Source organism: Dendropsophus ebraccatus, chromosome 5 (genome assembly GCF_027789765.1).
Source record: "Dendropsophus ebraccatus isolate aDenEbr1 chromosome 5, aDenEbr1.pat, whole genome shotgun sequence".
NCBI classification, from domain to species: domain Eukaryota; kingdom Metazoa; phylum Chordata; class Amphibia; order Anura; family Hylidae; genus Dendropsophus; species Dendropsophus ebraccatus.
In genome coordinates this window covers 133562109-133589276 of record NC_091458.1, presented here as the reverse complement: position 1 = coordinate 133589276, position 27168 = coordinate 133562109, and the positions used below count along the sequence as shown (strand labels likewise).

The window sequence follows — 27168 nt, the reverse complement described above, 5'->3', positions numbered from 1 at the left end:
TGTAAGCTATGAATCAAAAATTTGGTGAGATAGAACTCTTACTACAGCTATCAACTGTCTCTTCTGCTCCCTCCTCCCTCTTTTATCGGTAGCATGTAACCTGATTCTTCAGTGAAGTGATTTTATTAAAGCCCCACTTGAACTGTTTTTAAAGTGTATATTATGGGGTTTAGAAAGGAAGATAGAAAGGAAATGAGCCTGAAAAGTGGCAAATGGGGAATTAATTATTATTTTCTTTTATACATTGTGGATGTTAACAAGGAGTATAGTATCTCCTTGATGAAGTTGAATATATGGAATATTATATCCACTTGTGTTTTTATGCAGGTAATGGAATTCTAACACTTTTTGAAATTCATAATATGGGGCATTATTATAATTCACACACTTGTTTTGTCATTTTGAGTCATTAAAAGGTTAATTCAGCAAAAAAATGTTTTCCTTTAAATCAACTAGTGCCAGCAAGTGCCAGAGATTTGTAATTTACTTCTAGTACTTATCAGTTACTGTATGTCCTGCAGGAAGTACTGCATTCTTTCCAGTCTGGAGAGTAGGAGGACAGAGATGGCAGCAGAGAGCACTGTGTCAGACTGGAAAGAATTCACAACTCACTACAGAACATACAGCAGCTGATGAGTACTGGAAGACGAGATTTTTTTTTATAGAAGTAAATATTATTTATATGCAAACATTATATTGACATGTATGATTTAGAGGATCATTTACGCATATGAATTCATATTATTGTGCTGGACAGTGATCTAATCCATTACCTACCTTGCACTGGACCATTGTCAAATATCTCTTTCATTATCTCTTTTTCCTACAAAAAATAAATAAATAAATAAGTGCAAAGCATTAATAATTTTTTTTCAGATGCTTTTTTGCCTTAAAATTTAGTTGAATATTTCAGCTTCTATTTGACACCGTGTGAACCAAGCCTTGGTGTTCCAAAAAGCAAATAAATACTTATTTTATTTTCCTACATCCTTTATGAGAAATGGCGCATTGCCCTATTCACGTTGCTAGTTATTGGGATAGGCTCCCATTTTTATACACGCATTTTCACAAGAGTAATGTTCACCGATTTGCATATTGGTGCCTGTCCCCAACAGAGATTGGGGAGATTTATCAAACATGGTGTAAAGTGAAACTGGCTCAGTTGCCCCTAGCAACCAATCAGATTCCACTTTTCATTACTCACAAACTCTTTGGAAAATATAAAGTGGAATCTGATTGGTTGCTAGGGGCAACTGAGAGAGTTTCACTTTACACCATGTTTGATAAATCTCCCCCATCGCTTCTAGGGCTGTCCGAATAACTTTCTTACGCTTTCTTAATGAAGTCCAACTCCACCATGAGCAGAATGTAACTGATCTGTTTGGAGTCATCTGGGTGGTCTCCAGGCATCAGCAAGTCACATAGTCTGTGCTGTAACACACTTCCTGTTCAGTTAGTGACACGTCCCCTGCATGTGACATCAGCTAACTAGCACTTAAAAAAACATAAGAAGAGGAGGACATCCGTCCTTCCTCTTAAAGGGGAAATAAATATTTTTCTTTCAAATCAACTGGCTTCAGAAAGTTATATAGATTTGTAATTTACTTCTATTTAAAAATCTCAAATCCCCATAGAAAATCTTTCCTGCTCTGGACAGTTCCTGTCTTGGACAGAGGTGGCAGCAGAGAGCTCTGTGTCAGACTGGAAAGAATACACCACTTCCTTTAGGACATACAGCAGCTGATATATACGGGAAGACTTGAGATTTTTAAATAGAAGTAAATTACAAATCTATATAACTTTCTGAAACCAGTTGATTTGAAAGAAAAAGATTTTGGTTGAAAATACCCCTTTAACTCTGCAACTGAGATGCCAAGATGTTTGACAGCAAAGTCAACTTACATTGGATGCCAGTCGGTAAGCCGGTGTGGACTGGTAAATCTCATTGGAGGAGGCATAGGGGTTCGGGCAGCTGTTAGTGGCCTGTCTTTTCCCTCGGCCCATTGAACGGCTATGCATCATGCAGGGGGATGAGGGTCCGTCCGTATTTAGTGCTACAAATGGGTAACAGTCCTGTGTTACAATCCTGAAGGAGAGAATACAATTATATAACCAGAACTGTAGGAAACTTTATTGGGGAAATTATTATATTAAATTCTCGTTCTATCAGAAATATAGTCTTGTTTTTTAATAAAAAAAAAAAGTAAAAGCTACACATAAAATATGCATACAGTTTGAGATTGTTCATTCCCATTTAGCGGAGCTAATTTGCATACTTTTTTTTTTTTTTACCATGGAGCATTGCATTACAAAAAGTCTCTTCTGTTTACAGTGAGAATTAGTCCTTAGCCTTTAGCTGCATGTAAGGGTCCTATTACAGGGGCCGATGAAGGCCTGATCAATACTGTAAATGAGCATCGATCTGCTAGATTGGCGCTTGTTTACTGGGCTTATTACATGGCCTGATAATCGTTAAGCAAGGACTGCACGGACATCATTAGTGATGTCCCTGCAGCCCTTGCCCAAATTGTTAATATTTACCTGTCCACGCTCCCGGTCTTCTCCTGAACTCTGTATTCATCTGGCACCGCACGCTGCAGCTTCAGAGCAGCCTGTCTGACAGGCCTCTCAGCCAATCACTGGTCTCAGCTGTCAGGGCCAGTGATTGGCTGAGCAGCAGACAAGGCCGCTCTGAAGCTGCAGTATGTAGTACCGGATGCATGCAGAGTGCAGGAGAAGACCGGGAGCATGGACAGGTAAGTAATAACTGTTTGGGCAATCATCTATGTATAATGACTTGAACATTGACAAATAAAGCATTTGTTGCCTCTCGTCACCCCCAGTCATCCTAGACTGTACGCTCTCGAGAGCAGGTCTCTAATTCTGTATTTTAATATTTTAATTTATTCATTGTATAATTTAATATAAATATAAACTGTAATGTATTTATATATTTAAAGAAGCGCTGCGGAATCTGTTGGCGCTATACAAATAAATATTATTATTATTATTATTATTATTATTATCAGCCGTCAGCCCCAATGATTTTAGGCCGCTGATCATTTCATCGTCTGATCATTGCATTGTCTCTATTACACGGAGTGATAATTGGCTGAATCAGGCCGATTCAGCCGATTATTGCTTCATGTAATAGGGCCCTAGGGTTACTTTCAAGTCAACCAGAACCCTGGGATCTGTATTGGCAATTGGCAAGAACCTACACACCCCAAACAGCTGTCTACAGGTGGGCGACATTTCATTCTGGAGGAGGCTCTTGTTCCATTGTTTTGGTGGACAGCTATTTTCCAGTGAAGCATTGTACCCCACAGCACTGGGACTCACCAATAAGAATCAATAGTTCCCTCCAGAAGAAGAAGAACATTTGCAATAAAGGGACCCTGCCTCTGAGGCCGTCCAGTCCTTCCAATGGATGATGTAAGTATACCACAAACATGCACAATCACATATACAGTAACTAATCGAGGACTCTTATTACATACCCTCTCCTTCTTAGATACCACCATGCGCCGTCCACACGTCCTCCTCGACATCCATGCTGATTTTTTGTGTCACAAGAAAGTAAGTTTTGGGGGGACAGGGCAGGAGTCATGTGACCCATAGACTGAATCGAGAGCCTATCGGAGGCAACACCTGTGGACAGACATACAATTATTAATAATACCTGAAGCCACAGGTCAATCTAATATACCTTTATGTAATCTAGTATCTTGGCAGCAGACCCCTGCTATCCTCTATGGGCTGCCCGGAAAATCTAGCGATCACCCGGGCAGCCCCCCGCTGCCCGGGTGATCGCTAAATTGTCCGGGCAGCCCATAGAGGATAGTAGTGGTCTGCTGCCGCTGCTCCAATTCCACGGGACGACGGAAGCAGATCGCTGCTATCCTGGTCGTTTGCCTTTCAACATGTTGAAAGACAAACAACAGCAACGATCAGCCGACATCGTTCATTTCGGCTGATTGTTGCCTTCTATTACACAAGACGATTACCAAGCATATTGGCCAAATACGGCCGATAATCGTTTCGTTTAATAGGGCCTTAAGGGTTATTTATGAAGGATTCCTAGGGATACTTAAAATGTGTACAAACAAAATTTTTAAAATTTTTTTAATTAAATAATAAAAAAAATACTTCTATGACAAAAGTTCAAATCACCCCCCTTTTCCTATTTCCATATAAAAAAAATGTAAACATAAAAAGGAAAAGAAATATATTTGGTATTGGTGCATGCCTAATAAGATGAACTATTTAAATATAGGGATATTGGTCATATCACATATCAGATAAGATTAAATAGAAAGGGATCAACAATTCCCATCTACACCAGAATGGTAAAGATAAAAACTGCAGATTATGGCACAAAAAGATGAGCTCCCTAAACAGCTCTGAAGACATTTAAAAAGTAAAGGGGTCACAGTACAGTGAAAAAAAGCAATTTCTTTTTGTAAAAAGTATTAAATGTTGTAAATGTAGTAAAACATAACAAAACAAAACTTTACAAATTGGGTATGATTGTAATCTTCCGGGACCTGGGAAACGCTTATAACGTGTCCGTTTTTACCGCACAGTGAACACTGTAAAAAAAAAATGTTAACCCCAAATTTTTTTACAATTTCTTTCACAAATTTATTTATTTATTTATTTATTTTTTCATTTTTACTGTACACTTTGCACAGGAGTTATTACAAAGTACAGTTGCTACTGCAAACAAGCAATTTTATGACTCTATAGGTGGTAAAATGAAAGAGTTATAGCTCTTAGAATGTATGGAAAAAAATTGAAAATGGAAAAATGAAAATGTGTTGGCCCTGAAGGGGTTAAACTATTTGGAAACTGCAAATGAACTGTAAGTCCTGACTGGGCCGAAGTATTTTTAGTAGCTGACCTGCTGTTGAGAAAGCCCAGGAGCCAGCACAGTTGCCTTGATCAAGTGGCGGATGGATCATTCCTGGCCACTTTTCAGCAGCATTAAAGTAAGAAGGCAAGACATCATTCTTCATGTCCATCTGCACAGAAGAGAATACGGAAGTCAATCGTGAACAGATATACTTAGGTTCTCACTCTTTTCCAAACTCATTTTTATTGAGAAAAAGCAAATATAAGCTGGATCTTTTTTTCTTGGTTTCCAAAGTATCAAAAGTTTAAAGAAAAACTTCTGGCAAATGTAAAAAATCACTGAAGGCAGGGGTTGTTGGAAGCATACCAATGGAGGGATACTTACCTGTCCTGGTGCCCCTGCTGCCACAGCACCACCGCTCACTGTCAGCCTCTGGTCTCCTAGTTCTCCCGACTTCCTATGTTGTCACCACTGGGCAGAACTACCAGTTCACGCAGTGAGTGACTGCAGAGGTGTCCCGTCTCCTTCACTTACTGACTGAGTGAGCAGTTCTGAGCTGGGTCATGACATCACAGGATCAGGAAATCCATGATATTGGCAAGAGACCATGAGGGTTGGGGCTGCGCTGCAGGGGCACAGGGGAGGGTAAGTATAACTTCTTTATTATGTTCCTGTCACCTCCTGCCCTCCGTGATTTTTTTTAACATTTGCCCAAAGTACCCCTTTAACTGCAGTTTAGTTTGAAATCTGTTCTTGATCCCAGCAGAACACAAGTACGGAAGTAATATAGTATAATAGACAGTGCTGGCAAAATTAGTTTCATGTAGATCCTCGCTATGTCTCAAAGCAGTGGATACAACACATGTTTATCAATGTTTTTGTGCAATCTTCACTTTCACTTCAAATCACATCAGATACCAAAATAAGTCTGCCTCCGTCCTTAAAAAAAATTCCAACTATTTACACTGACGTATATACTTGGAAGAGCACAAGGATTTCCTAAATAGGCAGACTGTGTCTGGATGTGGTCCTATGGGTCCTAAGTGACTTCATTTGTCCCAAGTCAAGGAATTTTCCAGTCTCTTGTCACAGGGTAGAACCCCCCCCCCCCCTTACTTCTCCAAAGGAATGGTAAAAAAGGGATGTTCACTCAACAGTAGCTAGTAATGTTTCTTTTCATTCCCATTTATTCAGAGTGGAGTGGGCTCCGGACTTCCTGAGTGGAAGTTGCTTGAAAAAGCTGGCTTAATTACATATGTATTGTGCTTCTCCTCTCGGGATCTGCCAAAAGTCACACACAGGCCCCAATCTCAGGAAAGAGAGTAATGACTGGAGGATGGAGAAGTGGCACATTACAGTAGCATGCTAACATTATTACCCTGACAGCAGGCTGATAGCTCTTACTAATACTATGGAAAGTCAGAACTATTAAGGGCAATTTGCTAGCGGCAAACCATGAGTTAGCTCTACTATTACTTTTACTGGCTCATAGGACATTTCTTTTTTTTTTTTTCGTGTTTCCCACCTATTTGTTGACATTCTGCTTAGTATCTGAATTCCTCTCTAAATACTATCATTCCCCATAGTGAACTCACATGTAGCTCATTCATGTTCATAACTGAAGAAGGCGGCTTTGTTGTTCCAAGCCGATACTGGATTCCTTCATCGAGCGTCATGCCCCAAAATTTGCTGTAATTACCAGCTTTCCATCTACAGAAAAAGAAGCAATAAATAGATTATAAATATATATATATATATATATATATATATATATATATTTATTTATTTTTTACATTTATACATCCCAAATTATCCCAAGACTGTCTTTCATTACATATGAGTTTAGTAAATAAGTGTCTGATCATTGAGACCCCCACCCATTATGAAGACAGGGACTCAAGTGCCAGTTTTTTGTGTATATATAGCTTTATTTAACTTTCACGTTAAAAAGGAAGTACATAATTTCAAAATCATTTGTTCCAACTAGGAACAACCATGTAAGTAAGAGAAAAGGCATCAACAATTTTTCCTGTTTACACTTTTACATCTCGTACTTCTCCAGGAGGAAACAGGATATTTTATTAACCCTTCTATTAAAGGACAAGTCTGGCGAGAATTTATATTAAAGTATTGTACTGCCCCCCAAAAGTTACAGAAATCACCAATATACACTTATTACGGGAAATGCACATAAAGTGCTTTTTTCCCTGCACTTACTACTGTATCAAGGCTTCACTTACTGGATAACATGGTGATGTCACTTCCTGGATAAAATGATGATGTCACGACCCGACTCCCAGAGCTGTGCGGGCTGTGGCTGCTGGAGAGGATGATGGCAGAGGGCACTGAGGGACACAGGGCACTGGAGGGACGCTGAGCATCCCTCTGCCATCATCCTCTCCAGCAGCCACAGCCCGCACAGCTCTGGGAGTCAGGTTGTGACATCACCATGTTATCCAGGAAGTGACATCACCATGTTATCCAGGAAGTGAAGCCTTGATGCAGTAGTAAGTGCAGGGAAAAAAAGCATTTCACGTAATATGTGTATATTGGTGACTTGTGTAACTTTTGGGGGGGGGGGCAATACAATACTTTAATAAAATATTTTGCTGGACTTCTCCTTTAACTCTCTCGAGTTAAGTGGATGGTCCCCTCACTCCTGCACCTCTGTTTTTTTCTTTTGGTGTAAACCACCAAAACCCCCACCACCACTGCCCCTCAACTAGCTAAAGGCCCCCACTTATCTCGTCCAAGAGAGGAAACAGGACTCATATTCTTCTCATTTTTCCCCCTTCGAGATTTTTCAGGGTTCCCCCTTCCCAGGGACATACCCTGGGGTCACAAGGTCTTCCCCTCGTTCCTTTTGTTTTATATCTTAAACTCTTAATTTTGAACACCCTCCGGGAGCTCCGCAACTGTTTATGATGATCACCTACACCTCATTCATTGTTCCCCTAGTTGTTATTCTAGATGATAATAAAGTCAAATTCATTCTGCGAGAAGAAACCTTTCGGATTAGGGGATAGATCTTGAGCCTTCCCCCTCTTTTAAGTGGTAGTTGAGTGTGTGTACTGTCACTCTATTCAAAAGCTATGGGACTACCAATTACAGCTGATCACTGTCCTCGGCTATCCTCAGCAGTCCCATGCTAAATGGAATGGCACTGCACATACTCTACTGGCACACTATAAAAACAGCTGCACTCAGGACCCCTGATTTTATCATTGGTAGGAATCTCACTCCCACCCGTCAATAATAACTTGTATTCTGGGGATAACTGTGAAGACAGGCCGAAGATAGATAATCTATCTACATAATCTACACTTTTCTTTGCTAACACAATACAGTATTAGGCTATGTTCACAATACGTATATTTACGCTCGTAGTTTTGAGGTTGATGCGTTCGCTTGAAAGTATACGTAGTTTCAGCCGCACATGTACGGCGGCATAAGAACTGCGGAATATACGGAATATACGTATATATATATATATATAAAACAGTTTTTTATGTACATATCCACTTCCGTTGAGTGGCAGCAGTAAGGGGAGGCACGGCTCTCTCTGCTGCCGCCAAGTTTGTGTTGGGAACTGCAGGGCTATCTAAGCCCTTCAGTTTCTGATCCCGGATCAAACACTGCCAAACAGTGCTATGCAGAGCAGGGTCCCATTCTTCCTGGGTATAGTATATTCTTTTATACAGCACACGGGGGAGGCTGCCCGACATGTGTCCAGCAATGATTGCTGTCAGTATGCGCTCCGCCTCTAGCTTCTAGCACAGTGAGCGATGATAACTATCCAGGTGAACGGGACCCTGCTTTGTATAGAGCTGTTGGGCAGCACTTGACCAGAGCAAGGGGATCCCGACACAAATGTTGGTTACAGCAGTGGCGGCCATGTCACCCCTTACTGCTGCCAGTCAATGGAAATATATATGTAACTAAAAAATTATACTTTTTTTTTTAAAACACAGTTATATTACAAAGTAAATTCACTTTATTCCCTTTATTAAAGCAATGTAGTAAACATACATTTTTTTTTTATCTCCAGAGTACCCCTTTAAGCATCTTTTCTTTATAGAATTAAAAAAAAAAATCTCACCCATAGGACCCTCGGTTGACAGCATCAATGATTCTTGGGTTCATAAGACAGGGGCTCTGCTCACAGTTCCAGTTGCCATCAGGAGTGCATATGCTGAGGAGGAAAAGGAATACATTTATATTGTTAATAAATGTGAAATCAGAGATTTGTTGGAGTAAAATCATAACCTTAAGGGCCCTTTTACACGGAAAGATTATCTGACAGATTATCTGCCAAAGATTTGAAGCCAAAGCCAGTAATGGACTATAAACAGAGAGCAGGTAATAAAGGAAAGCCTGAGATTTCTCCTCATTCAAATCCATTCCTGGTTTTGGCTTCAAATCTTTGGCAGATAATTTGTCAGATAATCTTTCCATGTAATGGTGCGTTTATATGTAATGGTGCGTTTACACAGACAGATTTTTTAAAGATCTGTCAGATAAATCTGTCTGTGTAAATGCTCCATTATGTGCCCTATTATCCTACAGAATTACCACTGATGTGTACAACCTGTGTGCCGGAGAGGATTTCCACCAGATTATAGGACACAGCTGTGAGGATTCTTGTTCTTTTGGCCATAAATGCTACAGGGTAATGCTGCGTTTACACGTAACGATTATTGGCCCGATCGTACGATTAGCGATGTCGGATTTACGATTTTTTTTTTAATAACGATCAGCGGTTAGATTGTACGATATATCGTACGAATATTCGCACTGCGATCTTTTTGCGATCGTTTAAGCCTATCTCACACATTGGTTAAATCGGTGAACGACTGTTCACACGGAACGATTTGCGAATTTTTTGCGTACGATGAACGACGATTTGATGACCTGATGAAAGATCAAAATGTACGATTTATCGTGCGTCGTTCGATCGTTCGCTGCGTTTACACGTACGATTATCATTCGAATTCGACCATTATCGCGCAAATTCGCAAGATAATCGTTACGTGTAAACGCAGCATAATACGGCTTTGCTCACCGCTGGTGCTCGGATCATCTCCAATGGGTTTGAACCATTGCTTACAAGACAAGTCAAGTTCTTCAGAATTTGACATGTCAATAATGTTTTGTAGATGTCACATTTACCATCAGTAGCAACCGGACCCTGACCTGATGTTCAATCTTCTACCTGTCGGAAAGTCATCCCACCTTATAGATAGAGTGCCCAAATGCACAGTCTGAATGATACCAATGAGGGTGTCCATGTGGATGGAAGTGGGATGTACACATGGTATGTTGTGTTTGCATGCAGACAGTTGGCTATGCAGGAGACAAACTCCAGGGGATCCAGGATTAGGAGTTGTTCTTCGCTATGCGTTTTAAGACTTTAGCTTCCTTTTAAGGCTTCGACTCTAAGTTTAGCAGAAGCTTTACCCTGGGAATCTCAGTGTTTAAGCCCTACTGATTTTCCCACTGATTCTCTGCATTAAATTACTACATGGAGAAAGGAGAGCGGTGTGCGACAACGGCAACTAAGCATTCAATGGGTCTCCATAAATATATCTTGTATTGGAATAAGTCTCATAGATTTAAACAAACACAGATATACAAAATTAACAAATAAATAACAATAACATAGAAATTTAAAAGATATATTTTTATGCAGTCAATGCTATACGTTAGTGTTGAGCGAATACTTAAATGCTTCAGTGCCCATTACTCAAGTCGAACATTTTTCAGTGCTCAAGTGCTTTAACGAACCCCATTGAAAACAAGCTCGGCAGGACGGAAGGTGCACAGTTAACCTACTACATTTTTTCATTCGAGTCATCGGATATTTTGTCCCTTGAAGGGATATACAAAAATTATAAGGAAAAAAATATAATAGGTTTCTGCAATCGACATTAGAACTCTGGTGGTATGCCAGCAATTGCTGGTATACAGACAGAGCTCTAATGTGTCTTGAAGAAATCTATAAAAAAAATTTCTCCCTGCCGAAGACGGGGCACCTGGTTAAATGCATGACTGTCCCATTGATTTCAATAGGAATCGTTATTCTAGTAGAGCACCCGAGCATTGAAAAATGAGTAATGAGCACTCGACCTTCGATTTTATAATAGGAACTAGAGATAGGTATGCAGTGACCCGGGAGGGGAGATTGGTTGTTAGTTGATGGTTTACTTAACGCCTAGCTCAGACAAAGGAGTGGCGAGCTGTGATGGGAGAAGAATGATGCAGGTTGGCTAGGCTTCCACAGGGCAATGGCTTTACCAAACTGTCTCTTTGATATGTCAATAGCATGGACATTTGCCCTGTGGCTTCCCCCAGAGCTGTGTTCGCCCAGTAGTTGATGGCGAGGTCACCCAAGATGATGCAGGTGAAATGGAAACCAGACACAGAGAGACAAGGAGGAAGGTGGTACAACTGGAACTTTTTAGAAACTTAGAAAAACTTTTAGTAGGTTACAACACATGTTCTCAATCCTGGTAGCGTTGAATGGGTTATCCGTGGGGAGAGATTCTGGCTGCTGTAGTCCTGTAGTCACTACCCTGAGGAGCAGTGTGCAGAAGTTTTTTTTCCCATTACAAATACAGGTCCTCATTCTGGCTTCCCATGCTAAAGCCAACTAAAGCCTTTGGGTAAACCTCTATTGATTGTACATATGCAGTCCTCTCACACCACTCTATATTCCTTGTTCACACCTTATTCTATGGTGAGAATTAATTCATGCAGCAGAATACATTACCAGTGGTGCCAGCCTATCTAGCTGTTTGCAGCCTTAAAGGGGTAGTGCGGTGTTTAAAAATGATTCACTAAATAACACACATTACAAAGTTATACAACTTTGTAATGTGTGTTATGTAAGTGAATGGCCCCCTTCCCCGTGTTCCCCCTACCCTCGGAAGTGTGGTGCAGTAAACTCACCAGATTACTGTCGACCCTGGGCGCCATCTTGGGTCGAACGACGTCATCTTCGGGAGGCCGGCCAGACCGCTCCAGCCATCCCTCATGCCGGCCCCCCTCTGCCACGTCATCAGATGCTCAGCCGCGATTGGCTGAGCACAGTTATGCAATCGCTTTAATTTTTAAACTCCGCACTACCCCTTTCAAGGCGATATCCAGAGAGCAGGAACGGTCCTACCTCTTCTGCTCTCCAGTGCTCCACTCCCTCCATCAGCCTGTCCATGCTGATACTTCTGCAGATGAGAGGGCAGCAGGAGCATGTTTTGCATGCTGTGACAATGTCTAATTGATGTCCAATGCCGCAGTGACATTTGTAACAACAGGCAGCTATGGATCGCTACCTGCAACATGCTGCTGCCCCCTCCTGTATACGGAGATATCAGCACAGACGGGCAGGCGGAGGGCGTGGAGCGCTGAAGAGCAGAATAGGTAGGACCTTTCCTACTCTCCGGATATCCCCTTTAAATGACTGATATAAAAACCATCATTTGTTTGAGGTTACTGCACCACACTTTGGAGGAAGCTAACTGTATAGCGCTGTGTCTGTATCACATTTGTCACTGCTACCGTTATAAATAATCTTTGGGAAAGGCTTTTATTAGTAGGGAGAAAACTTTAAGGGATAACGTTAAGACATATAAAGATCAAGTGAACACAGTAATACCTTTACACTCTACCATCTGTCATTTAACCTATTCTTTTGATACAGATACTGATTCAATTTTCACATCAGTACTAAATATCTGTTCAAGGACTCACAGATTTGGGGGGGGGGGGGGGGGGAGTTTTTTTTTCTTCCCAGAAATAAAGCCAAAGTCTGCAGTGTTATGGAATCTAATTTTTAAACTCTCTCTCTCTCTCCCTCTGGGTTGATGGTACCATGAATATGCTGTACACAGCAGTCATCCTATTTCCCTGTGGGCTAGTTTAGAGAAGTGCTGATCATGAGCTCACGCTGGGCGATGCTGTACACAGAGGATGTCCGGATCATTCTTTGTCACTGGTCTTTGTCTTCTGATGTCCCTGATGAATAAGGTTACTCAATGACATAGTTAAAGGAACTCTTCAACGATGACATCATTTTAGACTGATGAAAACCCAATGATGCAAGTAATGATCAGAGACGGATGATGGAAATGAAGAGCATAAACCTTTTTTTTTTATTTTAATCGGATCACCATCGCCCCATACTTTATTCAGTAGCCTTTACCTTTAAATGTTCTTTTCGTGAATTGTCACATGTATAGGGGCTTGTATGTCCTGACGTACAGTTATGGGTGAAGAAATACTTTTTCCCCCCTTCTGTTTCCAGTCAACTCAGAGAGAACATTACAGTGAGTTTTTCCTCTGTCATCCTGCCAGAATTCCTAATCAAATTAGATCTCTGTCTCTGGAGAAAATTACTGGGTTAAAGGCGAATGTCCCATACAGAGCTACAGTAATCACTGGATACTGTAAGCAGGAGGGAGAGATGGACTGCTAGATTCATGGATTATTTAGATTCTGATGAAACATATCCCTAATACATAACAACAGATGTGTAGCTTAAATTCTATTTTTCTGCACCTTTAAGTAGCCATATCTAAAGATGTCCCATCTGACGACGTGGCATATACCGTTTTTGTTACTAGTTTAGGCCTCATTCAAAGCAGCATAAAGAGTTCCCTTTCCAAGAACCCTAAGTAACTAAGGGAGATCCATGTCCCTCCATTAGCTTTTCAGGAACTTTCAGATACACAAGGGTTTATAGAGTCACTATCCTGCAGGTAACTAAGGGCCCTATTACACCAACAGATCTGACGACAGATTATCTGCCAAAGATTTGAGGCCAAACCCAGGAGTGGATTTGAAAAGAGGAGAAATCCAGTCTTTCCTTTATGACCTGTTCTCTGTTTATAGTCAGTTCCTGGGTTTGGCTTCAAATCTTTGGCAGATAATCTGTCGTCAGATCTGTTGGTGTAATAGTACCCTTAGTGTTACCTTGCAGTTTTCTTGCACACTACAGTAGGATTCCCTATATTTTCCCCGCATTTTTTTAAAGGGGTACTCCAGCGAAAAACTCTTTCTTTCAAATTAACTGGTTTCAGAAAGTTATATAGATTTTTAATTTACTTCTATTTAAAACTCTTAAGTCTTCTCATACTTATCAGCTGCTGCATGTCCTACAGCAAATGTTTTCTTTTCAATCTGATACAGTGCTCTCTGCTGCCACCTCTGTCCATGTCAGGAACTGTCCAGAGCAGGAGAGGTTTTCTATGGGAATTTGCTACTGCTCTGGAGAGTTCCTGTCTCGGCCAGGGGTGGCAGCAGAGAGCACTGTGTCAGAGTGAAAAGAAAACAACATTTCCTGCAGGACATACAGCAGCTGAAAAGTACTGGAAGACATGAGATTTTTTAAATAGAAGTAGATTGCAAATCTATATATCTTTCTAAAACCAGTTGATTTGAATGAAAATGATAGCCCCTTTGACTTCTATTTCAGACTATATTTTACATCTTGTTTAGCAAACTGTGGCCAGATGCCACGAACATGTTTAACTGCATATTCTTTTTTTTCTCACTTTCTCATAAAGTCAGAACTAGTGATCCAAATAAGTGTTGTTCTATGCTCCTCTTCCCGATGTCACGCAGCCAGCGCCAGTCTGTCATTCTACCATGACTATTGTAAGTCCCAAAGTCTCCAAGCTTTAGAAATGTTCTTGTACTTGTGCCCTTCCGATTCATCGGCCTTTTGGACCTACAACATAGACCCTCATGCACACTGCTGTACTTGGGATCCGTAGTAATCCAAAACCTATGGCCTGCTTGAGTGTGTAGCTGACTATATAGGGATAGATCTTCATACATCTATGATAGATAATGTTAAGAATATTTCCGGCTTACCATCGATTGCAGTTGTCTTGATAAGTTGCTCCGTTTGGATAGTACTTGCCTTGTTTAACACATACTGGAAGAAAAGAGGCCTAGTTATTAGGAGTGGTCACCGACAGAAAGTACGAATATACCGATCATTTATATAGTAAGGCTTTTGTTTCACATAATCTCAAATAAGAACACATCCATACACAATTAGATATATTTAACCAGAACGATTTTGCACATCAGTATCCGGCATCAGAAAAGCTGGAGCGCTTAGGTGGCATCACATGGCAAGTAAAAAAATAAAGAACAAGCTGACTGGTTTAAAGGGGGTTTTCAAGGCAAGCTATCATTGACCTTCCAGTCATCAATATCAGATCGGTGAGGGTCTTAACCCTAGCATCAGGCTCAGGCTGACCCACCGGGGGAAACTCTTGCTAAGCGCTTACAGTAAAATGCGCGTTCTGATTGACAATGACTTCCCACCGCGCCAATCACTCTTGTAGCCACGGGCAACATCATAACTGCAGTCACAAGAAGCCACTCTCATCACTCATGTACTCTCTCAGGGCGGGGAGGAAGAGGAGACGCTGGTGGACTGCACTGCATTGCAACCATGTGCATATCGGTGTTTGTTCTTTTTCTTTGCCTACTCGGGGGTTGGGGGGTTGGGTATAATCTACATGGGGGGCTTACTGCCAGGTAAGAATTACCTACAGGGGGGATGCCTACATAAGGAATACTACCGGAATACTACAGGAGAAGGCAAAATACCAGATAGGCCAAACTACTTTATTAATGCGAAGGGGGGGGGGCTAGACTTTATGGGGGCCCTGAGGGGCCTACCTGCTATAAAGTGTCTCAATAGCTTCAAAATGAATGCTGATACCAGGAGCTCCGAGGTCCGGTCTGCAGAATACTGCATACCTCCCAACTTTTGCAAAGAGCAAAGAGGGACATGTGTGCCGCGGTCCCCATAGCCACGCCCCCATAGCGACCCTCCATAGCCACACCCCCATAGTGCCCCTCCATAGCCACGCCCCCATAGCAACCCTCCATAGCAACCCTCCATAGCCACTCCCCTACAGTCACCACATGCTGCTGACTGAATAGTGCCTTATATAGTATCCAATCCCCCCAAAAATGCCCTATATAGTATCCAATCCCCCATTATAGTGCCCCACATAGTATCCAATGCCCCCATATATGCCCCACATAGTATCCAATGCCCCCATATATGCCCCACATAGTATCCAATGCACCCATATATGCCCCACATAGTATCCAATCCCCCACATAGTGCCCCACATAGTGTCCAATCCCCCACATTGTGCCCCACATAGTGTCCAATCCCCCACATAGTGTCCAATCCCCCACATAGAATCCAATCCCCCATATAGTGCCCCACATAGTATCCAATGCCCCCATATAGTGCCCCACATAGTAGCCAATGCCCCCATATAGAGCCCCACATAGTAGCCTATGCCCCCATATAGTGCCCCACATAGTAGCCAATGCCCCCATATAGTACCCCACATAGTAGCCAATCCCCCCATATAGTTCCCCACATAGTAGCCAATCCCCCCATATAGTGCCCACATAGTAGCCAATCCCCACATAGTGCCCCACATTGTAGCCAATCCCCACATAGTGCCCCACATAGTAGCTAATGCCCCCATATAGTGCCCCACATATTATCCAATCCCCCATATAGTGCCCCACATAGTAGCCAATGCCCCCATATAGTGCCCCACATAGTAGCCAATCCCCCATATATGCCCACATAGTAGCCAATCCCCCCATATAGTGCCCCACATAGTAGCCAATCCCCATATAGTGCCCCACATAGTAGCCAATCCCCATATAGTGCCCCACATAGTAGCCAATCCCTCCATATAGTGCCCTACATAGTAGCCAATCCGCCATAGAGTGCCCCACATAGTAGCCAAACCCCCATAGAGAGCCCACATAGTAGCCAATGCCCCCAAATATGCCCCACATAGTAGCCAATGCCCCCATATATGCCCCACATAGTAGCCAATCCCCCATATATGCCCCACATAGTAGCCAATCCCGCATATATGCCCCACATAGTAGCCAATGCCCCCATATATGCCCCACATAGTAGCCAATCCCCCATATATGCCCCATAGTAGCCAATCCCCCATATAGTGCCCCACATAGTAGCCAATCCCCCATATAGTGCCCCACATAGTAGCCAATGCCCCCATATATGCCCCACATAGTAGCCAATAACCCATATAGTGCCCCACATATTATCCAATGCCCCATATATGCCCCACATAGTAGCCAATCCCCCATATAGTGCCCCACATATTATCCAATGCCCCCATATAGCGCCCCACAGAGTAGCCAATACCCCCCATTAGTGTGGCCCCAGCGGAAAAAACAAAAAAACAGTAACTCACCTGTCCTCCGGTCCCAGCAGCTCCTCTCCCGGCAGAGCGCGCACTCCCGTCATCCTCCGGGGCGGGCAGCGGAGTACAGAGTCACTGACTGTGCCGGAAGTGACCTGCAGCCTCTATATGAATTACTTCCGGTACTGTCAGTGACTCTGTACTCCGCTGCCCGCCCCGGAGGATGACGGGAGTGCGCGCTCTGCCGGGAGAGGAGCTGCTGGGACCGGAGGACAGGTGAGTTATTGGTTTATTGTTTTTTTCGCTGGGGCCACATATATTGCGGGACACGGGGGGCCGTTCCGGGACCGCGGGACAGCACCCCGAAAACGGGACTGTCCCGCGAAATCCGGGACGGTTGGGAGGTATGTACTGTCTGTACAAGGACAGCATTTTTTAGGCATGTGAATGGGCCTTTAGACCGCACAATACTCGTAACTAGATTATATATTGAGATTCCAAAGGTCAAAACAGTTACGTTGTGGTACGGAAAGTGATAAACTGCTATTTTGTATTGTGTGTAAACACAAACACACACATATATTATCTATCTATCTATCTATCTATCTATCTATCTATCTATCTATCTATTTCTTTAATTTTGGTTGACACCTGACTTTCTTCCACCTTAAAATTTCTATATTACTGCACAGTGGTAATGCCGAGGACATTTAGTGTGATTTTAACAAAGACAGTTCAGCATTTTGCTAGGAAACAAGAATAGTAAGGTACATTGAGTCTGAGATACAAGTGGAAACAACAGCATTAAAGTGAATCTGCGGACACTGTCAAATAGCAGTCAGGTGAAGGAGACACCTGGTACCTTTTTATCTATCTGTATTTTCATAACATAGAAAAATGCTTTAATTCTCTGGTGTAAAATGTCAAGCAGGCTGCCCAGCCAATCACTGGCTGCAGCAGGACAGTGCCAGTGAGGAGGGGACACACAAGAGCTGGCACAGGAGAGCTTGGGGAGGTGCGTAGACAGGTAAGTATGGCTAGGTATTGCATTTTTTGTATATCTTCTCCCTTGAAGGGATGTTTAAATGATATAGCACCCTGTCAATATGTAAAGTTTAACGTTCTGGAGCATGCCCGAAGAGCAGACATTTCTTTCTGCCGTATTGGTGGCAATAGGCCAGCCTTATTAGAGGGTTGTAGGAGGCAGGATAAGTCGCTTATGTTACTAAAAAAGGGTGAATATTTGCTTCAAAACAAACAAAGAAAAAATCTAATGAGCCAAAGGTGCCAGGGAGCACTTTGCAGAAGCGAATTACAGCTGGAAAAATTCTTTATGACATTCTTGGCTACATGGAAAAGACAACACAAGCAAAGAACTACAAACAGAAGACTTCAGCTGTGAGTCATTGAAGTTAATGATTGTTTGTTCTGTCTGTGACATGCCTAACTAGCGCTCTATTCACCACTCTGGTGGATGATGGTAATAACTCATTAGCATCTTGCAGCCAGACTACTAGGAGGCGATGGAGTCATTGGACCCTATCTGAGGCTCTAGGCTCTAGACTCAACAAAACTGCTGGTACATGCGCTCAATATCTCTTACTTGCACATCCTCCTCTGTGGTCTTCCATTTACCACCATTGCTCCCGTCCAGTCTATCCGTAACTCTGCTGCCCAACTAATCCACCTCTCCCCTCGCTCTGCCTCTTCTCTCAGCCAATCCCTTTACTGGCTCCCCATAGCTCAACGCATTGATTTTAAATTGTTGACATGACATACAAGGCCGTTCACAACCTGTCCCCTCCGTATATCTCTGACCACCTCTACCATCTCTCATGCAACTTCCAATCCTCCAGTGACTTCCTTTTGTGCTCCCCCTGGTTTGTACCTCACACAACCGCCTCCAAGACTTTGCCCGAGCATCCTCCATACTCAGAAAGTCACTACCCCGACACGTCCAGCTCTCATCCACCATCAAGTCCTTCAAAAGTAACCTGAAAACCCATCTCTTCAAACTAGGCTACAAGCTATAATAATTCTGCATCACACTTTACTGGCTGCACTTTACCCTCTGTCTCCTTTCCCTTATAGATTGTAAGCCCTCGCAGGCAGAGTACTCTATCCCAATGTACCAGTTCGGCATTTACATTATTCATGTAATGTGTTTTGATTTTGTTATTTTATTATTTGTCTCCTCTATCACTTGTATAGAGAAGAAATCCTGATAAATTCACAGAAGCGTGCATGGAGCCTACGGCTAAATTCATACATTCCATAGTGCACCCGTAATTGCGGACTAGCAATTACAGGCAGAACTACAGATGCATTCATTAAAATGGTCCTGTTTATACGTTCTGTAAGTGTACGGGAGCCTTGATCCATAGAACAGCGAACTTCCATAGTCTGTCCATAGCTATGGGTTTCCGGCTACGGACAGCTTATGGAACGCGTAATGAGCCTTTAACGCGAATGTACCAGCAGTACACTTTAAGCTTTTCATATGGATAGAACGGCGCCGGTGCAGAGAAGCCCGTCCTTTTCTGGAATCAATGGAGGGGCAGGGATTTCCTCCCACTGGGGACGGGCCGTTCCACCTCCAGTGCTTCGACCCTGGCCGTGCCCGAGAATAGGATGGCGCTGTAAGCGGCAACCGGGCCGCGGTTCAAAATAAGAACCGCAGCACCGCTTTCTCTGCGTCGGCGCTGTTCTATCCATATTAAAGACTGCTGGTACTTTCGCTTTAAGCTGTGTTTCTGTTTTTGCTGACTTTCTTTGTTGACATATTCAGAACCTAAACTGTCTGGGCCGCACTGTGATCAGTATTACCAGGAGCATCCGATTGTTTATAATGAAGACTGTTGCTAAATCATGTTTTACCATCTTCCACTTATCAATCGCAATAGAAAAATTGTGTTAGTTTAGTGCATTATCTCAGCAGTTCTCGCAAATACGGAAGCATAGCCTAAGGGGGCGGGAATTCTATTGGTGGTCCTTAGTTACTGGTTCAAGAATTCTGCCTTAAAAGAATCTTTTTACTCCTTCCCTAAATCAGCCAACATTTTTTTTTTAATCAGATAACTTTGGTATGGAATTATCACAATGCCTTTTCCTCTATCACCACAGCCTTGAATTGTTAACATTCTGATATCAAGGTTTTGAGCTGTATATCTAAATTTTTCTGCTGATCGACGTTGTTTCTTGCAATTATCTCCCTCTTCGCGATTCTCAAGAATAAGACTATATTGGTGGACAGTGTAGGCCGAATGTAGCTCCTTTGTATTCTAGACTGGAATACAGTCCGTGAGTTTTCAGTCAGGTCCTGCTTTCCGGCAATATCCTGGCTGTTAGTATTGATATCTTTATAGCTTGGGAAGGGTCATAATTAACCTTTCCTGATTTTGTATAGTCTTTTCATATAGTATCCTGTTATGTGGCTGACGTTACACTTTTACTTAAAGGAAATATCCCTTCTGGTGATTGATTTATACATTATCATACCGTCACAATCCTTTAACCCCTTAGGACCAAACCTATTCACTTGTTCAGGAATGTATGGTTTCTTTTAATTTTTATTTTAATTTAAATTAAATTTTTATTTTAAATTTTATTTTATTTTAATTTTAATTAAATTTTAGTTCCCACCTATAATTTGCCAGTCATAGCCTTTTTAATTTTATGACTGTGATTGTTGGTATGTATTTTAAATGTACAATTCATTGCTGTGGATCCTTCCCAACTTGGAAGTTTAGCTTTCATCTGTATAACTGTGTCCGATTTTGCAGCTTGGTTCATTTAAATGAGGGCAGAGTTGCGATACCAAACGCTGTGCCAGACAGGGAACTAATTATATTGGTCTTGAGCAAATAACATGAGAGTGACAACCTGATAGCACCTACCTGATGACATTTGTTAGAAATCTATAGAATTTCCTTCTGTAGAAGAGAATCTATTTAGGGTGCAATCTTCTATCACACAGCGATTACCTATATTATATATAACTATCATATTTTTTTTTTTTCTCTGTGTAGACTGTGTGTTAACTTTATGGGTAATTCCTAAAAAAATTATTTGGGCAAATTAAAACATCAGTTGTAAATATTAAATCTTGGAACGCGTATTTTAGAGTTTTGTGAGTTCTTGTCCCAGAATACACCATCCCAATGTAATGAAAATCTTTTTGCCCAGTATATGAAAGGCGTCTATGGCTGATAGGTTTCAGTTTGGTTCTATTTTATAGAGAAAGGTTAATGTAGCTTCTTCCCAAAATCTGCACACACAACCAAAATGCAAATGAGTTTTGTATCCAGCTTAACCAAGTACTTTAGAACTTTAGACAACGTAATTGCCTTTTTCTATTTGCTCTAAAAAAGTATTGTCTAAATAAGCTGTAAATGCAGAAAATAAAATTAGGATGGCTTATTGTTTAAAGACAGAAGAGTTTAGATCATTGTGCAGCCAAGAGACTAGGTTTGTATTAATTTTTAAGCTACCGATACACTTAAAGGGGTACTCCGGGCTAGGGGTATTTTCCATGTACGGCCAGGGAGGGGGTGGATGTAGACGCCGCTGGTCACTTACCTCTCCGGTTTTAGTGCCAGGTTACAGATCGCGCCTCCCCATTCTCCCGTATATCTGCCGTTTCCTGGTCTGAGCTGCGGCTTGAGAATTGACGTCTCAAGGCAGCTCAGACCATGCCCCTCCCCCACTCACACTTCCACCCAGCACAGGGATCTCTTAAACCAAAGCAATGCTCTTAAACCAAGTCACAATTTTGAAAAACTGTGAGCTCTTAAACCAAGTTACTCTTAAACCAAGGTACCACTTGTATTTTTATTTACTAGCAGCAAGTAAAGCGAATGGCACAGCAAGACACTGAAATACATGTAGTTTGAGAGGTACATACATTTTGATCATACTTTGAATAAGCACTATATACATAAGACTAGGGCCCCTTTTAAAGGGGTTATCCAGGATTAGAAAAAACATGGCTGCTTTCTTCCAGAAACAGCACAACCCGTGTCTCCAGTTTTGGTGGGGTTTTACAAATCGGTTCCATTAAAGTGAATGGAGCTTAATTGTAAAACCCCACCCAAACTGGAGACAAGAGTCATACTGTCTCTGGAAGAAAGCAGCCATGTTTTTCTAATTCTGGATAAACCCTTTAAGGCCAGGCCACTTGGCTATTCCTAATTATTAGTAAAAGAAATATGTTTGGCTCAAAGATGTAACGTTTCCCATACCTGCTCTGGTGGAGGGATAGCGTCCTACTCACATCGCCAGAATTATTAATGGGGACTAAATATGTTGGCATAAGACCTGACAGGTTAACACTCAACAAATAACAATCAGAAGAGGAATGCAAGTGTAGACAGGGGAACTTTGTCCACTAGTATTGTCATTCTTAGTGCTGTATCCTTCACATTGGTCAGTTATTATAGTCTCATGGCCTGCATGCATGTACATGCTCAGCTCAAGAATTCATAATCCCAAAGGATTGTTTCCAATCTGTATTACAACAGCAAATCTCACTTTTACTTTTGTTAGTTATGGTTACAATGGCATCATCTACATGTAAACTGTTTTTATATTGTTTTCTCCCTTCATCTGCATAATTGGTTTTAGGTGATTCAAATTCTCCTGGAGCCGACAGCATATTAACTCCATTCCACTGTGTGACGTACAGCTTTGCTCTATGTGGCTGTAATCTGAGCTCCGACAATGCCCTGGTAACCGGAAACCAGTACCTTATAGTATATATGTATTGTACTAGGATAAACTGTGTTGCCCATAGCAACCAATCACAATTCAACTTTAATTTCTTATAATGCTCCCAAAAAATTAAAGCCATGCTGTGATTGGTCTCATTCGCAGACACATGGGCAACAAAATTTTTCTTTTAGGGTGGTTTCACACATAACTTATCTGCAGCGGATTTCACACGTGCAGCGAAATCCGCTGCGGATACCTTTACTGTCACATTAATGAAATTCCATACTCGCAGCGGAACTCTCATTCTGCGCTCCGGCTTGCTTCGGAGGCTCCGGGGAGGAGCCCCCGAAGCAAGCTGGAGCGCGGACCCGGTGTGTACCGGGCCGCAGCAGGTTAAGGGGGCTGACTTTTACATAGTAACTGCGGGATGACAATCCCACTGCGAGTATGGAATCTCGATGAAAATGACAGTTAAGGATCTGCAGCGTATTTCACTGCAAATCTGCAGCGTGAAATCCATGTGTGAACCCACCCTAAATCAGATAAATCTGCCCCGGTATTATTTAAAATAAAAACATGTTGAACATCAAGGAAACTATTACAAAGTGACACAAAGTTTAATAAAAGCTTAAGCTCACTGCCCAGTAATGCTTCAGCACCTGCGCAGCAATGCTGGCTCTCAGGGTGCCCTCACACACGCTTTGGGTCTGATGTTTTTCCAGGCCAAAAAAACACAGCAATTCAGTAGCAATAATGTATGCTCAGGCTCGATGTCTTGTGGTTCGACTATCTACAATCAGGGTGGATCAGTTCAGCAGCCCACACTGAAAAGCAGTGGTGGCTACAAAAAGAAAACACCTGAAAAACAGCATCCAACAATGCCTGTACTTTAAAAACCACACCTACACTCACTACATCCAACAGCTGGGAACCCTCACAATCTTCAAAATGAAAGAGCAGCAGGTCTGAAATGGGGCTGCTCTACAGAACTGAGATGCTTACCCATTATTCCTGGTACACCAACACCTCAAGCCTCCTGCTTTGCAGAGATTAAAGGGGTTGTCCAACGAAAATCTTTTTCTTTCAAATCAACTGGTTTCAGAACGTTATAAAGATTTAAAATTTACTTCTCAAGTCTTCCTATACTTATCATCTGCTGTATGTCCTGCAGGAAATGTTGTTTTCTTTTCAGTCTGACACTGCGCTCTCTTTCTGTCCCAGACAGGAACTGTCCAGAGCAGAAGGATTTCTATGGGGGTTTGTGCTGCTCTGGACAGTTCCGGTCTTGAACAGAGATGTCAGCAGAGAGCACTGTGTCAGACTGAAAAGAAAACATTTCCTGCAGGACGTACAGCAGCTGAAAAGTATGTGAAGAGTTGCAGATTTTTAAACCCTTAAAGACAGAGCCTGAAATGGCCTTAATGACAGAGACAAATTTTATGAATATGACCAGTGTCACTTTATTCATTAATAACTTCGGGATGCTTTTACCTATCCGGCTGATTCTGAGATTGTTTTCTCGTGACATATTGTACTTTACATTTCTGGTAAATTGGAGTCGATACTTATAACAAATCTTTATGAAAAAAAAAACAAATAACGTGAAAAATTGTGAAAAAATGCATTTTTCCAACTTTGAAACTTTTTTGCTTATACAGAAAGTGGTTATACCACATAAATTATATATTAAATAGCATTAGCAACATGTCTACTTTATGTTGGCGGCATTTATTAAACTATATTTCATTTTTTTTAGGCAATAGAAAGCGTAAAACATAAGCAGCAAATTTCCAAATTTTCTGTAAAATTTCAAAATCAGATATTTTTAGGGACCTGTTCAGGTTTGAAGTGTATTTGAGGGGCCTGTATGTTAGAAAGCCCCACAAAGCACCCCATTTCAGAAACTGCACCCCCCAAACTCTGCAAAAGCACATCCAGAATTTTTTTTTAACCCTTTAGGAGAGTCACAGAAATAAAAGCTAAGTGCGTAAGAAATTTGAAAATTTTAATTTTCTGTGCAGAGATTTTATAGTAGTCCAATATTTTTCATATTTATAAACTTATTACCAGAGAAATGCACCCCAATTTTGATTGCCCCGTTTCTGCAGTTTATATAAATACCCCATATGTGGCCCTATTGCGCTATTTGACGCAACCACAAGCCTCAGATATAAAGGAGCGCCTAGTGAATTTCAATGGCTCCCTTATATTTGGTCATTTCTGACTGTACCACTTCAGGTTGGCAGAGGCTCTGGGGTGCTAAAACCTAAAAAACACCCCTAAAGGGACACCATTTTGAAAACTAGACCCCTCAAGGAATGTAACAAGGGGTGCGGTGAGCATCTGGACCCCACAGGTGCTTCACAGATTTTCCTAACAATATGGCGTGAAAAAAGAAAAATTTATTTTTTACACTAAAACGTTGTTCTAGCCTTCAATTTTTCATTTTCACAAAGGGATGAAAGGAAAAAAAAACACAAAATGTGTAGTGCAGTTTCTCCCGAGTACGGAAATACCCAACATGTGGACATAAAGCGCAATTTGGGTGCAGGGCGAGCCTCCAAAAGGGAAAGAGCGCCAATTGGCTTTTGGAAGCTGGATTTCACTGGAATGAATTTCAAGGGCCATGTCGCATTTACAAAGCGATTGTGCTGCCAAAACACTGGAAACCCCCCACAAGTGACCCCATTCTGGAAACTAAGGAATCGAACAAGGGGTGCAGTGAGCATATGGACCCCACTGGTGACGGGCACAAATGTAGAAAAATGTGACGTGAAAGTGAAAATTTTCATTTTTTCACTTTCACGGCACATATGTGCCCGTCATCCAGGGGTACATATCCTCACTGCACCCCTTGTTAGATTCTTTGAGGGGTTTAGTTTTCAGAATGGGGTCACTTGTGGGGGGTTTCCAGTGTTTTGGCAGCATGAGGGCTCTGTAAATGCGACATGGCGTTCATCATCCATTCTGGCCAAATCCAACCTCCAAAATCCAAATGGCGCTCCTTCCCTTCGGAGGCTTGCCCTGCACCCACATTGCGGTTTATGTCCCCATGTGGGGTATTTACGGACTTGGGGAAATTGCTCTACATATTTTGTGGCTTTTTTTCTCTTTTAACCCCTTGTGAAAATGAAAAATTCAAGGCTAGACCAACATTATAGTGTAAAAAATTTAATATTTCATTTTCACGCCACATTGTTCCACATTTGTACCCATCACCAGTGGGGTCCATATGCTCACTACATCCCTTGTTACATTCCCTGAGGGGTGTAGTTTCCATAATGGGGTCACTTGTGGGGGGTTTCAACTGTCTTGGCAACACAGGGGCCTTTTAAATGCAACATGGCTCCTCGAAATCCATTCCATCCAAATCCAGCCTTCAAAAGCCAAATGGCGCTCCTTCCCTTTGAAGGCTTACCCTGCACCCGCATGGCGCTTTATGTCCACATGTGGGGTATTTTCGTACTCAGGGGAAATCGCTCTACACATTTTGTGTTTTTTTATCTTTTAACCCCTTGTGAAAATGAAAAAAATCAAGACAAGATCAATGATTTAGTGTGTGTAAAAATTAAACATTTTTTACACTAAATGTTGGTCTAGCCTTGATTTTCCATTTCCACAAGGGGTTAAAAAAGAAAATGAATGCAAATTGTGTAGGTTAATTTCCCCCGAGTACGAAAATACCCCACATGTGGACATAATGTGCCATATGGGCACAGGGCATGCCACCAAAGGGACAGAGCGCCATTTAGAGTCTGGAATGGAGGATGGAGGCCATGTCGCAATTACAAAGCTCCTGTGCTGCCAGGACAGTAGAAACCCCCGACAAGTGACCCCATTCTAGAAACTACACCCCATAAGGAATCTAACGAGGGTTGCAGTGAGCATATGGACCCCACTGGTGATGTAGAACATGTGCCTTAAAATAAAAAAATAAATTTTTTTTTCAATTTCACGGCCCAAATGTGGCCGTCACCAGGGGGCCATATACCCGCTGCCCCCCTCGTTAGATTCCTTATGGGGTTTAGTTTCCAGAATGGGGTCACTTGTGGGGGTTTCTACTGTCCTGGCCGCACAGAGGCTTTGTAATTGCATCATGGCATCCTCTAATGGGAATGGCGGCCATACCTATTTAGTTGGGGAAAAGGGACAATTCTAATTTATTTGGGGGTATTAGGCCAATTATTAGTTTATAAGGTTGGAAAGGACAGGTGTCCATCAAATTCAACCTGTGTTGATCCAGAGGAAGGCAAAAAACCCTTGTGAGGCAGACGACAATAGCCTCATCACAGGGGAAAATTCCTTCCCGACTCCATAATGGCGATAAGAATAATCCCTGGACCAACGTGACCCCTGAAATAGGAATAAGGGACAGAATTT

The 27168-nt window shown here is 42.0% G+C and overlaps 1 protein-coding gene across 1 annotated transcript in view; it reads right to left on the bottom strand.

The window, feature by feature from the left end:
- The window catches only part of TINAGL1 (tubulointerstitial nephritis antigen like 1), a 61611-nt gene that overhangs the window by 10020 nt on the left and 24423 nt on the right, over nucleotides 1–27168 (bottom strand). The window contains exons 3-9 of the mRNA XM_069971317.1: nucleotides 14726–14789; nucleotides 8955–9047; nucleotides 6451–6565; nucleotides 4904–5024; nucleotides 3501–3651; nucleotides 1903–2086; nucleotides 778–823 (exon numbers count right to left, since the gene is read on the bottom strand). Coding sequence (XP_069827418.1) covers nucleotides 778–823; nucleotides 1903–2086; nucleotides 3501–3651; nucleotides 4904–5024; nucleotides 6451–6565; nucleotides 8955–9047; nucleotides 14726–14789 — 774 coding nt within the window. The remainder of the gene's footprint in view (nucleotides 1–777; nucleotides 824–1902; nucleotides 2087–3500; nucleotides 3652–4903; nucleotides 5025–6450; nucleotides 6566–8954; nucleotides 9048–14725; nucleotides 14790–27168) is intronic.